At 38.3% G+C, this 16,756-nt stretch overlaps 1 protein-coding gene across 3 annotated transcripts; it reads left to right on the top strand.

Annotated features, from left to right (window-relative positions):
- The first annotated feature begins 269 nt into the window (after positions 1-269).
- On the top strand, positions 270-16,060 carry mapk8b (mitogen-activated protein kinase 8b). Of its 3 annotated transcripts, none has more exons than XM_087784356.1 (12): positions 270-536; positions 3,464-3,643; positions 3,718-3,847; positions 4,560-4,618; positions 5,589-5,727; positions 6,733-6,898; positions 8,638-8,709; positions 9,415-9,597; positions 10,295-10,419; positions 10,784-10,847; positions 10,957-11,034; positions 12,047-16,060. In XM_087784356.1, exons 2-12 carry the CDS (start codon positions 3,522-3,524, stop codon positions 12,088-12,090), a joined length of 1,182 nt encoding a protein of 393 aa, XP_087640482.1. In that variant the 5' UTR covers positions 270-536; positions 3,464-3,521; the 3' UTR covers positions 12,091-16,060. The 3 variants fall into 3 exon arrangements, with proteins under 3 accessions (XP_087640482.1, XP_087640483.1, XP_087640484.1); XM_087784357.1 differs by lacking the exon at positions 8,638-8,709 and adding an exon at positions 7,987-8,058; XM_087784358.1 differs by having other exon boundaries at positions 271-536; positions 12,042-16,060.
- The last annotated feature ends 696 nt before the right edge of the window (positions 16,061-16,756 follow it).

The raw sequence follows: 16,756 nt of genomic DNA, 5'->3' as shown, positions 1-16,756 counted from the left end.
TGTAATCGCAGCCTGCCTTGTTTATAAAACGAGTCCCTTTGAGGTGGGATTTCCGGGATCGGTGACATACCTTGATGCACTATTTATCATTACATTCATCGGAACGAAGACATGGAGTTTGAAATGCATAAAGATTACATAAAAAAGTACCATTTAGATTCATCCTAAGGCCAGGACCGTCAGTGTTATTATGCAACGTCATTACAAAACGTTGCGAAAGTGACGCTTCCGTCTTCCGGAGCGAGTACCAGGAGCGCGCAGGCTCCTGAACGCCTCCCTGCTCTGCTCTCATTGTGCGGCGGAGGAACAGCTCGCAGCGCCTCCCGGGACGACGTCGCTATGAAATGGCAGAAAGCGCTGGTGTCACGACAGTACGACAGTCAGGCTCCGTGTGCGTTTGAATCTTCTCAGGAGATGTTAGTGTGAGCGTGTCGCGGAAATATACACGGATTTAAACGCCTCCTTGAAAAAAAAAAAAAAACGTGATCGGCGGCGGTTCGGACAGCGGACGGTCCAGACGAGCAGCAGCAGCGGGGGTGAGTGTTCGTTTGGTCCGGGGAATGGTGGGCATGTTGTTGGAGGTCGAAGGAGGGGGGAGATGGTCGCGGGGCAAATGTGGGTCACTGGTGGAGACTGTAGAACACTGTAAGGTGAATAAAGTACTCGTCAACAACAGTAGTAGATGGGATCGTTCTGGCCTAACCGCTGGGGGCTAGCATTGCTAGCATAGCGAACTAATAACCGGTTCTTTTTTTGACCGCATTTAAACTATGAGCCTATGAAGAAATATACAAGGACGAATACAAGAGAAAATTAATAAGAAATGGTTGCTCTTATTTAATTTCTAGTATTTATTTTATATATTATCTGCCGTTAGCCGTGAATGTGGCTAACTGTGCTGCTATGTAAACAGCGTGATGGTGCGTTTACGTCCCCAAATCCAATATCAACACCCAGGCGTTCCAGCCTGATACAACTACTGGTGCTCGATATACTTTTATAATGTTTATTTAAAACTCTTATGTATTCTTTAGATCGGCTTTATTTTTAAATATGATGTTTTTTTAATACACATTTTTCCCCTCGTGCACATTCAATATTTCGTGGTAAAATAAATGCATAAATAAAACGATTATATATAAAACGATGGATGAAAACATATGTTTTGCTGGGTGTTATATTTTAGATTCAAGCTTATACAAATCCCAAAGGAATAACAAGGAAGACTATTACAATAAATTGCAAATGTAATGTTAAACATTTGTGCGTCAACATGATTTTGTGTACCATTATTTATTTATTTTTTATTCCTTCTATTTTCTTTATTTTGTTTAATCTTATTGTAGTGAACTACTAAATTTCCCAAATGTTCAACTACTAGAGTAAGATTTAATCTCTTAACGTAGCTTTTTTTCTATTGATAACGTCTGTATGGTCATTGTGTACATTTTTAATAAACTTGTTTTGGATCACCATGTTTAAATAAAATCTGACTCACTTCTATCGTCATCATCGGTGAATAAATAAAAAAGTTCCATGGAATAATCTATTCTTTCACATTTTCTCACAGTCTCACTTCACACAGTTCATATTTTTGCCCCCCGGCGTCTCTCTGACCTATATCTTAACACTTGCTACATCGCTGCATCAGTCACGAGGAAAACATAAAGCCACTTGATAAATTCAGCACATTATTTGTTCTATTTAGTTTAAATTGGATTATTTCAACAGTCATCAAATGTGCATTATATGTATTATCTGTTTTGATGTTTTCAATCTATGGTCATATCATTTGGATTTGAAAAGTGAAGAAAATCGCTGTTAAAACATGTTAAAGCACGTGTTACTTTTATTTGTACATTCTTTTGTTTTAGTTCTTTTAATTCATTCAAATATTTGTTAATGTGTTTGATCACCTGAAGTTTTAATGAAAATAACATTATGTTGGAAAACTACTATGAAGTCTTTATGGACAACTTATTAAATATTTATCCAAAGCGCAATCAACTGTATATAAATACTTTAATTTCTGTTTTAGAATCTTAAAAATGTTCTCAATTTTGTGTCAAATTATTTTTTTGATGGTTTGAAATAAACATTTGAAATACTTGTGTATCATATATATATTGTGTTGAATTCCACTCTGGGTGGCAGAAAATATTTATATTAAGATTAATATTGAACACGTCGCCCTTTTAGTGCTTTATTAATTCATATACTGTAAATGACTGTAAAAACCATAACAGGGATTGAATATGAGGGGGACTCATGGGTACTGCTTTAACACTCTATGATCAAGACATACAATTTGAACATGTCTGTCATTTGAAATATCTCTTTCAAGTTCACAAAACTCTGGATAAATGTTTTTCTCGCGTCCAACTCTATCTTAGATAAGTCAAAGTTATCAAGAAAGGAAAAAAACAACATTTGAAATAAAGCAATACAATCAAATGTTCTGATTTATGCAAATGTAAGAACTACTTTGTGTGTTTACTGGGGTTATGCAGAGTGTAGCTGTGCCAAATATGCACAATTTCTTGCTTTCCAATTTAAGAACTGGGTCGACCGTTCGAAACACTCCCTCACATCCTCTCATTCTGCCGCTGATCCTTCCAGTCCTGCAGGAAAACTGACATTTTGCTGATCCGTCTTCTCATAGAAATGGTGTCAGTCTGCACACTGAGGCTGAAAATCTGTGTTTAATTTAGCTTTTAAGTACTTGGAAATTTTTAATGGATGGTTCCGGTATGAAAACACCCCAGGGATGTGTACGCTTGACTTATCAAAGCACGTTTCAAGGGGGAATGTGCAATTGTGTTATATTCAGTAAATCAGCTTGTTTTTTTTTTACACCAGAATGTCAAGAGAATATTATGCTGTAACATCTGGAGCGACAACCACAACAAGCACAACAATGTAACCATAGATGCTGATTTAACCAACACAACGACTCCAGAAACGATAAACTTGGCTGCTGCATCATCCCTTTTGATAAGCACTGATCTTCCTCTTGCAACTATTAGAAATATTTGTGACGCATGAAAATCCATTTCACTGAATTCAACCTTAACACTGAGGAATAACCTATAGCATGTAGGAGAGACATTTGGACGACAAAAGAGAAGCGCTTGACTGTTATCAGTTGTGGTCTGTTGAGTGTCCAGCCATCATTTTGATACTGACCTCCTCAGAACTATGTTCCAAATTCTTCTAATGATTGCTTCAGAGTCCACACGTAGCCCAATGCATTTCTCCTGTCCACGCACATCGCTCTGTCGCACTGGCCTTTGTTTGGATGTTTTACGCAATACTAGAGGAAGAAAAATAAGTTTCAAGGGCAACTGAAGTAGTTTCTTTGTCAAGTGTTCAACAGTCATCTCGACTCTAAAGCTTTTTAAGCTCAAATAATAATTTGACATCCAACATCTGGGTAACCATATTGCCTTCTTTTCTTCTTCAGGTGTTGCCTGGACACGAAGCACTTGGATGCACCAACACAGTTCACCCCGACTTTCATCATGAACCGCAACAAGCGTGAGAAGGAGTACTACAGCGTCGATGTGGGCGATTCGACTTTCATGGTTTTAAAGCGCTACCAGAACCTGCGGCCCATCGGATCTGGAGCGCAGGGAATTGTCTGGTGCGTCAAGAGGAGGATACGTCGTCAGTCGCGCTGATTCTGCTGAGGCCTGACAAATCTTCTCTTCTCTATAGTTCGGCTTATGACCACAACTTGGAGAGGAACGTCGCCATCAAGAAACTCAGCCGACCCTTCCAGAATCAAACTCACGCTAAAAGAGCCTACAGAGAGTTGGTGCTAATGAAATGTGTCAACCACAAGAATGTGAGTTGAAATTTTAAGTCCAAGTACATTTATATATAGTTTGTGTTATCTAGATTTCCTTTTTAACATGGATGGTTTTAGTTCAAATTAAAGATCATCCTCAGCTCCTTAGTCATCTTTTTTCTATATGGTTTTATTTAATTTTAAGTCCCTTTAAATTGAAATAAAATTCAATACAATGGAGGAAAAAATGGGGTTATCCAGATTAATAAAGCAACTTGGATTTCAATGCTTTATATCAGTTTTGGTTCAATAAAAAAAAAGGTTTATTTAGAAATACAGTCATGACTCTTGTGAAAGACATCTCGCGTATATGCATTTAGCCCCAAAAATAATACTGACTGAACAGAAATTAAGTTGGTTTTAATTGACAAAATAAAGCCTCAAAATAATTCGGACAGAAAATATCTCTGGAAAAAGTGACTTGCTCTGGGAAACGCGCTCAAAGTAAGTTATTTCACATTCTTGATTACATGTTTCAAAAATGTTTCACTGAAATAGAAGTTGATTAATAAAGTTGTCTCAATTATAACAAAAGGGTGTATTGTTCAGAACATAAAAAGAGGGTTTTAATATAGAAGTCACTGCCAACGATGTACTGGACAATTAGATATTTTTTAATCTTTCCAGATTAAAGAGTGTTGCTGCTGACCTGTTTTTAAAATGTGGTGAAATATGCAACATACGTGAAATCATTGTCGTCTTTTCGCAGATTATCGGCCTATTAAACGTGTTCACACCACAGAAGACGTTGGAAGAGTTCCAAGATGTGTAAGTTCTGGCGAACATTATGTTTTGGGGCCTCATGTGGAAATGAATCTAATTTAAATCGGCATTCATGAAACCGATTATCTCAACTGTCTGCTCTGAAATGCCACGGCTAACAAAGTTTATTTTGATTGACCAGATTTGGAATTAATCATAATTGTGAATTTTAAGGCGTTTTGATTTCACATAGAGCTTTTCTTATACTGCTGTTATTCACATTTTTGTTAATTAATTTTTGGAATATAATTCTATACAACAATGATTGAAAGTCATTGTTATTGATCTATTTTTGATTTTCTTTTTCTTTTCAGAAGTTTCATAATAACTATTAACGTACCACATAAAAAAAAGTAAATGCATAATACATATTGTATTATTAAACAGTTTTGTCACAATATATTATTAAATAAATTACATTTGTCCACAAACAAACTAGCAGAGCGTTAGAGTTCTCCTATATTTTTTCTGACATATGTCTGACATTGTTTGATAATGACATTAAATCTGAAATGACTGTCGAGCTTCTTGACTGAATTAATGTAAATTTCAGATACTGATGAGGAAGTGAAAAATGGTAATTCAATTTTTTTACCTGCCTGAATATTGGGGGCAAAGACAGAAAGCAGATGATCATGATCTATCAACTTTCTGCAGGTTTTTTCTCTACCTGATAACGTTCTAGTGTTTCACTCATTGTGCACTCGTAAATTATTGCGATTTTAAAAAGCAGACAAATGGAGCACCTTGACTTGTGTTAAATTGTGTCAACAATATTGGCAATAACCTGAAGTCCAGAAAAGAGAAAAAAATGGTGTGCAGGATAATAGTATATTTTTTAAATGGCGGGAACTCGTGTCTAATTCTGTGATAATATCTGTCCCCTCCGCTTCTTTCCATTTTGCAGTGCAGTAGAGGATCCTTATCCTATTGCTTCGGTCAGCTTTTCATGCACATTTCTGTACCGTCCTTCCAGATATCTGGTGATGGAGCTGATGGACGCCAACCTCTGCCAGGTGATCCAGATGGAGCTGGACCACGAGAGGCTGTCATACCTGCTCTACCAGATGCTGTGTGGAATCAAACATTTACATGCTGCTGGCATCATACACAGGGTCAGTGACCATTGACATTCCAACACACGTGTGACAAGATTGTTTCTTTTTTTGTGTTGTCGCCATTAAAACTCAAGGTCATTAAAAACTAACTGGTCAAGTTGTGGACCAGTTAAGCTTTACATCCTTATGGGTTGATGATTAATTGATCAGTTTTTATGTAAAGTGATATAATATTTAATATCTGAACATTTATGTCCATTTTTTGTTTTAAATGGACCATTAGACACAACATAACGGCTCAGTAGTAATGGTAAGAGTATTGGTCTGACATGATCGTACACTCATGAATTCAATGTACGTCACCGTCGATCACTCTCGACGAGTCTCGGCGGACTTGGAGAGATTTTATTCTGCCAGCCAGAAGTAATGGAGCCAGAGGCAGCGAGACAGAACTGGCCACACTGGCATCCACAAGAAGCAGCCACATAACGAACAAATGTAGTTTTGTACGGCGTACAAATGATTCTCACTGTGTATTCTTAGACATACATTTATGTTGGGATGCTCACGGGTCATTTCTCGTCCTCTGAATCTCTTGTATTTGAAGTTACTGTGAGCGATCCATCTTGTAATTCCCTCTTTTGTCAAGGAGCCTCAACGGACTCTGTTTTGACTATATAACATATTTTTAATTACATTTTACCCTGGACTCACACCAAAAACGGTCAAAAAAGAATTGCTTTTGCTGCTGAAAAATATAAATAATTTAAATCCAAAAGATGACTTGCACGAAGAGCAGACTAGTAATGGGTGATGAAAGTAAATCATGTGCTGTGAATTTACTGAATAAAGAACTAACGCATCCCTCCGAGATGATGACCTCACGCTCAAAACACCAATTTAACTCTTTTAATGACACCTGGTGGATCCAACAAAGTATTTTAAAGCATTGGCTGGTCCAATCAACTGGTTCTTTTCAAAGATTTCTTTTGGTAGTGAATAAAGGTTTCAATTCTGTCAACGCCTCACTATTTTGCTCATTGAATTTTTCTTTCCACGCAGGACCTGAAGCCGAGTAACATAGTGGTAAAATCCGACTGCACGTTGAAGATCTTGGACTTCGGCCTGGCCAGGACCGCAGCCACTGGCTTGCTCATGACCCCTTATGTTGTGACACGCTACTATCGAGCCCCGGAGGTCATCCTGGGTATGGGTTACCAGGCGAACGGTAAGTGCTAAGAGCTAACATGCTGCATGGTCTCCTCCACTGGGAGGTTGCAGGACGCTCACAGAACCACACATGCACCCTCTCTATGCGCTTTTGAAAGGTCAAACTCAGGAGAGGAATGTTGGCATGGTGGGTATCTGTGCTTGGTGGGTAACTTCCTGTCTGTGGAGTCTGGTGCTCTGTGTGCTGGCGGATGTTTTATTAAGGTCGATGCTACTCGTTTCACAAGAACAGACAAATGTGCATGTTTATTGGAGCATGTCTGGCCGGGAACTGTCAAAGTTTGGCAAGTGTTTGCATTTATTGTTAAGCCGTGTTGTAAAGAAAAGATTGTGCGGATCAGTAGCAGAAGCCTGTCGGAAAAATCTTTGTGTACTTTAAACAATTTGTGGTTAATCTAATTCAATCGCCTGTTTCCAGGTACGACACTGCTATTCTGATGCTGGAGAATATGTTCCCTTCTTACTGCCATCTTGATTTAACAACTTCTAAAACATTACCAGATATTTTTGTATAAAAGGCAATGAAAAATATATGTTACGCTACCATCAGGAATATTATGGGAAGTCCTCGGAGTTTCCCGACATTATTTCAATAACTTTTTACTGAAGGACCCACTGTGATGCAAAGATTAGGTTTTAAATCAACATTTTAAATGTCTTCTGATCATCATTTGTATTACTTGACGGCAATGTCGACATAGTGAAATACAAATCATATATGTTGAGTTATCGCATTTAGAAATTAACACTTCCTTTTTAATTAGGAAAATCTTGTCAGATTCAGAAAGTTGTATTTTTACAACTAGAATTTTGTATTTTACATCCCCGGTTAACTATACATTTGTATCAGAAACTGCAGGCCAAGTGAAAATATTCAAGGGCCACAAATGGTCCCTGAGCCAGACTTTTTAAATGCCTAATGTGTAGCGGTGATGAGGAGCTAATGATGGAAACACAATCGAGTCCCTGAATATTCGCGCTCCTGCTCTTCTCCTTGACCAGTGACCTGAATCCTCATTTTGTTGCTGATTTTTGCGTTTCTTTTGCTTACTCTCTTCTCCCTTCTCTAACGCTGCGCATATATAGTGGATATTTGGGCTGTGGGCTGCATTATGGCAGAAATGGTTCGCCACAAAATCCTTTTCCCAGGAAGGGATTGTATCCTTGAGCTGCTTGCAGCACTGAATGTCATCTCTGATGAAGCAGAACACGCAAAGTACACTCTGGTGCCTTCAAAGATCTCCGCTTCTCTTCAGGGGACAAACGCAGAAATTACTTCTGGTTCTTTAGCTATTTCAAAAGTGAAATGATTTTTGTCTTCATCTTTCAGCACCGGTTCAACTCAAGTTACCTTCCTAGAAACACTAATTGTAAGACATAAGCTGCCTTTAATTATTCAATTGTAAGAATGACGCAGACGCCGTTGTCATCCTAATTGGGATTTGGCCTTTACAAAACATCCCTGAACCCTGTGACGGAGTCAGAACTGGTCTGACCTGAAATGACATCAATTATTCTGCATTTTTCCAAACGCAGTTCTGTTGGGCTCAGTGTGTGAGATCTATGCGTCTATACGGGTCACATGGATTTGAGGGTTCACTCGACTGCATGCTTTGCCATGAATCACGAGATCACCACACGAGCATGTCACATTGTTTTCTTTTCTCATGTTTGTGTGATTTTTTTTTTTGTGTTTTTATTTTCGCCCTGCATGCTAATTCTCATTTCATTTTTCAGTTGATGTCTGGTCTGTTGGCTGTATCATGGCCGAAATGGTGCGGGGTAGTGTGTTATTTCCAGGACATGATCGTATCCTTAAGTTGAACCGTCATCCTGCCCCGAACTGTTGTCCTCTGTCATCATCATTCTTCTGTCTTATCACACATTTTCAATGCATTTTTACAACAGAAATGAGGGCAAACGGTTGTCATTATTCACCTTGTATTTTGTGCTGTCATAGACATTCCCATGACGGGAAGTCAGCGGGTGTAGACTGAGCCGTAAAGCGTTCGTCTTCAGTGTCTGACATCATTTATCTCAACTAGCGACGGGAAGGAAATAATGGCAGACATTAAATAAATAAAGCTCTCGGTGGGGCTCAGATGGCATGTAGTGGTTTATAGCGGTACAATTTACACCACAGGTCTCCCCACAGTCGAGTTAAAACGGTTGCCTTGGAAATGGTTAATCCACAGTTTTACAATCTTCACAATAACGTAGCTGCATAATCAACACCCTTTCAGTTCTGCTCCATTAGTTGGGTGATTTAAAGGGAGTTGCTGCTGTTCTTTAAGTTTGCAGATGTTGGTTTAACACTCGCTGAAGCTAGTGCCTGAGAATTTAGTTCTTGTCTGTTTTAGGGAAATGTGCAAGAGGCAATTTTCTGCATATTTGTGTACATGATTTAAGAATGTCGGAGTCCTTTCCTCGCCTATGATTCTAGGCCTCCAAAGAAAATGGTGGTTTGTGGTTTTGGCCCAACATGGTGTGTTTCTTAACGGGAGTTACCTCAAGATATCGACCAGTGGAACAAGGTGATCGAGCAGCTGGGAACACCGTCTCAGGAATTCCTGATGAAACTCAACCAGTCCGTGAGGACCTATGTGGAGAACCGGCCACGATACGCCGGCTACACCTTCGAGAAGCTCTTCCCTGATGTCCTGTTTCCTGCTGACTCTGAGCACAACAAGCTGAAGGGTGAGCAATTTGAATGTTACTTTCATTTCTCGTATGCGTTTTTCTATGCACTTTTCAAACGTTATTCCTGATGCAAAATACAGAAAATGAGTTGAATCCCAAACGTCAACTCGGGCTAGAGCTCCTGTGACACGTCGGTGTTCAGTTGCTGTCTTCAGATTAAAACCTCGGCTCCTAAAAATGTCACTTGAGAACCCGCTTGTTTACTGTTGAGAGGAATTTACCTCAAGCTTGTCTTCATGTGAAACCCGGCGGATGATCAAAGAGGCAGCAGAGGCTAAATACACCCCCAACACCTTTCTTTCTTCTTTAAATAACACAGCGAATGTGACACCCGTCTTCTCTTCTTAGAGGATCATATATTTGTTTACATCCACTTCTAGCACTGCTAGACACTACTCTTCAAGGGGAGATGTCAGTCAAAGCGGAAAAGTTTAAAATAAAGTTGTGTAATATCTGCAACCAGTTGAACACACAACTGAGAACAGACGGGGAAACATTTTTAGAATTTTTTCAGATCCACTTTTACAATTAAAATGTTGTGTTTTTAACATTTGTCTGGTAAAGTGTATACATTTGTAATAAGATCATTGGCCTGCTAAAGGATGTCTTTTCAAACTACACTTTAGACATGACTGGTGATGTTAAATGACATTTTCTGGTCACAATTAATTTGCTCTTTTCCTCATGTTCCCAGCGAGTCAAGCCAGAGACCTCTTGTCCAAAATGCTGGTTATAGACGCATCAAAGCGGATCTCTGTGGACGAGGCTCTACAGCACTCGTACATCAACGTGTGGTACGACCCCACTGAAGTGGAAGCGGTAAGCATCTAAAGTTGCACTATGCTGTTGCCTTTTAGCCTGGCTTTTAATTTAGATTTATTTAATGATGTAAATATATTATTATGGCTATAGTATTGGCTATGCTATTGGATAGCCAAGATTAATGGCATAATGTATTTATACTTTAGAAGCAATTTGAAGTTTAATTTTAAGGCAGTTTTTCATATTTTATATATGCATATGCACAATATATTTTATATCATTGGACGCTGTTGTTATTTATATTGTGTGATTTGATTTTTTTTTTTTCATTATTTTATTTTAACCCAAAACTTTGGAAATATTTCTTAAATCTGTCTGACAGATTTTTTATGTGATGTTTTTTTTGTGTCGCCCATGACAGCCGCCACCTGCCATCACCGACAAACAGCTGGACGAGCGAGAGCACACCGTGGAGGAATGGAAAGGTAGAAGAAAATAAAAGCTTTTTTTTTTCTTCTCACCCCAGGCCTATACTCTTAGCTGGGCATGTCATTGTAGCCGTCGCTTCATTATCGATGTCATCTTTTGCTGCAGAGTTGATATACAAAGAAGTGTTGGACTGGGAAGAACGGACAAAGAATGGTGTCATCCGGGGATCACCCGCTTCCATAGGTCAGTGGAATTTCTCTGCGTTTGTGTTTGAACATGCAACCCCAGGCCAACGAAACAAGCTCGATGTCGGGCGTTTTGTTTTCCAAGACTTTGACAGATGATCACACTTTAACATGTTGTTTTTGTTCCTTTATAAAATGCCAACACTGTCTATTTTTTTATACCACAGATCAGTCAAACTTAGAATATTTCACTGGTTGTTTGTGTCTATCTGGTCCAAAATCAAGTTATTTTCTTTTTACTTCTTTGCTGTATTGGTCAATCCATGTGTCACCACTTTTAAATATGTTTTATCAAACTCTTCGCCGTCCTCCGTCTGCCATGATGCATTTTGCTGCAGTGTCCCAACCAAAGTTTACAAAAGCTATTTCTGTTGTCGTCTGTATAAAATAGTCAGAGGGATTTGGGTGTTATAATGCACAGATCAGCCGAATCTTGAAGTAAAAACAAACAAAAACTGGCCAATGAGTGTAAAATTCATGCTGCAAAGACGACTTCCACACTGACAATGTTCGTATTTTAGCTTTTAAAACAAAGTACGTTGAGTCATTGGTTCAAGTAAAGTAAAGTAGTAGAACTTAAGGGCATCAACAGAGGAAAGTGGTTGTTTAGCTCTGGTTGTAAAAACCCAAAAACAAGTGGTATGATAATAACGGAACAAATAACCTACTACAGAATTTGATTGTTCAGGGTCTTAACACATGTTCTGATGAAATTAATTAAAAGTATGAATGAGTGTAATGACATTGTGAAAAAAATGTAATTTAATGGTAACTTAAATAGTAATAAACCATGAAAATAATAACTTTTACACTTTTATTTAGTTCAGTGGATAATTCCTATTTTTTATGAACTGAATTTGGGTTAAAAAGCAGTTTTTTAGAAATATTTCTTCATGATCAGTAACCGTATACAGTATAGTTTCAATCTGATGACGAAGTTGACCTGGTCATAAAGAGAAAGTCTGCGTGTCTCAATTTTGATTGATTTCCTTGTGTTTCTTGCAGCACAGGTGCAGCAGTGAGCGCTGACCCGGAGCAGCAGCAGCAGCACTGACCCTCCATGTCCTCTACTGACCCCACATCGACTGACACGGACAGCAGCAGCCCCAAAGCCAGGCAGCGCCACCTGTACTCGCACTGCTGCTACTGCGGTAACCAGATGAACACCCTCTGCACCTGCTGGTGTGGTTGCCGGTTTGACTCCTGTTCATGTCTGATACCGTTAGCCCTTCACTGGCTGCTGGTCACACCCCCTCCTCCCCTATCCTCCCTCCTTCCTCCCTCCATCCTCTCCTCCCATCCGTGCGTGTCTTGGGTAGTGTAGCATTCAGCCCGCTTGCTGTTTAAGAAATCTTGGAAAGATGGAAACTTTATTATTTTTTTAATATGACTTGTAGTTGTTTTTAAGTATCTTTTTCTTTCGAGTCCTCGTTGTAATTTATTGTGGTATTTCTTAACTTCTTTTTTTTCTTTTATTTTTCACGAACCTAAGATAAACAAATGTTATGATTTCTTTATGTTGCAGTTCGTGTCCACTCACTGTGAGACTCGAACCATATCTGTTTCAAAACAAACCGTTTTTAATGTGATTTATTTTTCTGTTTTTAAAGCCATTTGTTTTTCCTCGTAAGCTTCAGCTTTTACTACTTGCCATATCAATGTAGATTGTACAGATTTTATGGTAGGTGTACTTTTCTCCTCTGTACAGGTTTGCGGTGAGCCATTATTTAATTGAGGAAAGTTCCGTCTTAGTACTCCTGGTCTCCTTTTGTAATCACGTCGTAAGATGGGGGGGAAAAAAGTTGCATTCGACATATCACTTGATTTGATATATATTTTCCCGTGGGTCACGGCAACTTCTTGCAATTTTATGGGGGAAAAAAAAGTCATGATGTGATCTGACACCAAATGATTTTGTGTAACTGCTGTTGTGGCACAGTTGGGTCGTTTTATTGTTTTTTATATATATACCGGTGCTGCGGGGGTTGCTCTGTGGTCTGCTTGTGACACTGAGCTGGTGGGATGGTGGAGGTTAAGAAAGAGGATCTTTGGAGCGAGATTGGAACACAGTTTTGGCCAGAAGGGGTTCCACCACATTCAAACAAGCAGGAGGTGTGTCTGGAATTCTCAGTACAAATACGTAAATGTCATTTAATTAGACACTTGTGTGATCCAAAATTCTCAATCGGATTATCAATTAAGGTTCTGTCCAATCTTTGAGTTATCATCTCAAGCCTTTAGCCGAGCTGATGTCAAATATACATGTATCAAGCCATGCTAATGCTAACCATGCTAATGCCCATGTTAACATGTTAATGCTAGCCATGCTGATTCCCATGTTAACATGTTAATGCTAGCCACTCTGATGCTAGCCATGCTAATGCTAGCTATGCTAATTCTAGCCATGTTAACATGTTTATAGGATTAAGATAAGATTACTTTATTAATCCCACAGTAGGGAGAGGACATGGTCACAGCAGCAGCCATGCTGATGCTAGCCATGTTAATGCTAGTTAATGTTAACATGTTATTGCTAGCCATTCTGGTGCTAGCCATGCGCATGCTAGCCATGTTAATGCTAGTTAATGTTAACATGTTAATGCTAGCCATGCTGATGCTAGGCATGTTAATGCTATCCATGTTAACATGCTAATGCTAGCCATGCTAATGGTGCAATCCCTCCATCTGTCTGGTTACATACACACACGGGTTTGTTTTAGATTTAAAAAAAATTGCCTCTAAACATGATCAGTTCTTTAAATTAAGATGTTCGTAGCCGTTGTTGCGTTTCATCTCCATCTGCGGATTATTTAATCAACCGAAAATCGAAAAAAAATCTTTGAATGTGGCGGTCCAGACTCCGTGGCCAAGACTGTAAGATGGCGGGCTTTAGAATGTTTTGTCAAGCTTTGAGAGGTTGTTTCGAGCTGACGGTGTCGTCGATGTCACTGAATGTCGCTTTGGTTGAGTCTAGAATTGTATTTCCAAGATTGTAAGTGAACGTGATGATGTTTCGGTGCTTTGAGTTCCTGCACCAGGAAGGTTTTGAAAACGGGGGGGAAAAAAGGAGGCGATGATGATGATGATGATGATGTCCTTCTACTGCATCCAGTTATTAGTCATTTTTTTGTCGAATTGGCCAAACACGACACACCAGACTTGCCTGCAATAGTGAATGAGATGTAACTTGCATGTGAACCGGCAGCACAACTAGGAAACCAAGTCTTACTGTATGCAATAATAGTGTCCTTTTTTTCACTCTTCTCGGTTCTTTTGAAAAGAAAAGTGCCTGTTTGTCATTCATTCCTGATTATGTGTGTGTGTGCGTGTGTGTGTAGGAGTGTGTGTTTGGGGGGGGGGTTCATTATGTAGGTTTTTATGGCGTCACAGTATGGAGCAGATACTGTATGATGGGGTTGTAGTTCTCACAAATGTATATTTTTCTACTTGTTTTTGGATTTTGACTTGTGAGGGAGACTTTACTTTTGTTTTTTGTTATTTTTTGGAAGGGTAAGAAGGTGACAGGCAGTTTCTATAAAGGTCGTTCATCAAAGTATCAATATTTGCAATTAATGACGTTCAATTAATACCACATTTTTGTTTTATTATATATATTTGACTCATGGGTTTATACTACTGGTATCTACGAGCATGTATTGGAGACAAACTAATGAGCAACATAAAACATCTGAAATAGATTTACACTTGAGGGACAAATGAATAAATGACAACATTTGAACATTTTTGCCCAATGATTTTATTGTTTTATTATGCAAAAAGTAATGATTTGGTTATTGATAGCCGGATATCTTAAACTCTTCCTTTTTAATGAGTGGAACATTTTGGGGGAACTTAAATAAAAGGAGAAAAATAAATAAATGTGACGATAGTAAAACAAAATCACCCAATAAACTATTTGAAGCCTGTTTGGTGAGATGGAAACGAAGCGAAGTCAGATCTAAATGTGTTTCATAGCATTAACCAGAACATGTTTCACCATTAATAATTCAAGATACATTAACTTTTAAGGGAAGCTATTAAAGTGAACTTCAGTCAAAGACTAATGAACTGACTGATAAAAGTGCAATTCTAATCTTTATGTAAGATTTCAACTAACGTAGAAAGTTGGCCTCAGAGCTACATTTTTCTATATCTAATAGTTAGTTTGAATCAATACGCAGGTTATACCATCGAATCAGATACAGAGAACAAGTCATTCAGATTCTACTCCCTAAAATATCTGTTGACTCAGGTTCTTTTTTTTATCTTTTCTCGTTATTCCGGTTTGAATTTGGTCCTTTTTCTTCTATTAGCGAGTGTCATCCTGCTTTGATGAACTACCTCATTCTGAATTGCTGCCAGTTCTTATTATTCGCTTGCAGAATTAGCTATCGTGTGAATAACAGATTCCATTATTTATTTATTTGAACGTGTACTGTTTCATGGTTTTGACAAAACGTCTAGTTTTGTACATCGCGTATACTTCATCTAGAAGTGAGATACTTTTGTTCTTTTTTTTTTTTTTCTTTTAATGTGCAATACCTTCAGCAAAGTGTGTAGTAGTATGTGACGGGCCTAGCCTCAGATAGCTGTCTCCTGAAGGTAAAGAAAATGTTTGGTACTGTCAATCCATGCTTTCCTTTTCTTTTCTTTTTTTATGAACAAGATCAATTTTTTTCATTTCCGTGACCTGTAATCGTCCTTATCCATCAAACTGGCCGCCATGGTTTAATTGGAAACCTTTTTTTTTTTTTAAATCACACCTGGTAGGCAGGTTTTCATATGAGTTAAGGACAATAATGTTAATCGACGCAAAAAAAAAATTGAATTAAGGAATCGTTAAATGTTTGGTGCTGGTTTGTTATGTTTGCTCAAGAATCCATATGTGGATTTTGCTGGTCTGGAAAAAAAAACATCGACAACAAAAAAAAAAAGTGCACTACTAGATAGAAACCAAGCACTGGGATTTGATGACGCCACCTCAAAATAAAAGATGTACTGCAAATAAAATGATTTTACTTTAACTTACAGTTGTGGGCTTCTTCCTTTACCTGACACAAACTTCACCCACTCTTCAGCCTCTTAAATTATAGTTTCAGTTTTCACTTTCCTGTCATTTTCATCAAAATTTAATCCGAAAACTGAGATAAATATGTTGCACCGTATATCAACTCTGTTTATTTTGGAAATAAGAAATCTCACTCGTGTTTCTGTCTTTATTTCCTTACACATCCATTTAGTACAATAGCGTGAATCTATAATAAATAATGAGCACCGTTCAGAACAATATTAAAATTTAGTTACACACATTAAAGATCAATCTCTCTTCATTGGGCCCTTGAAGAATCATTTCTTGATTTACAGTCAACATGCAATTCTCTGAGGAAAGAACTGTTTTTTTCTTCTTTTTTTGGAATTCAATTAAAGTATTGCTCAAATTTACTTTTTGTTTTTCAGAAGAATCACTCGGGCTGTTTTTTTTTCTTTTTCACATTACATTCACGATGAAAATACATTCCTACTTTCATTCAAATCACATTTCACTTTCACAAGAGTTGGCACCTTCTACAGCGACCGTACCTGCAGGTGAAAACAAATCTTGTGTTTCCAGACAAGCGAGCCATTTTTTCCGGTTATAAAAACTTCCCCGAAGGCACGACCAGGAAGTTCTATTGTTTCTTTAGGGGCAGTGTTCAGCTTCATGTGCCAAAACCAACATG

Source organism: Callionymus lyra, chromosome 2 (genome assembly GCF_982586985.1).
Source record: "Callionymus lyra chromosome 2, fCalLyr1.hap1.1, whole genome shotgun sequence".
NCBI lineage: Eukaryota > Metazoa > Chordata > Actinopteri > Syngnathiformes > Callionymidae > Callionymus > Callionymus lyra.
Note: the sequence above shows the minus strand (reverse complement) of the source record. Positions and strands in the feature narration are given on the sequence as shown.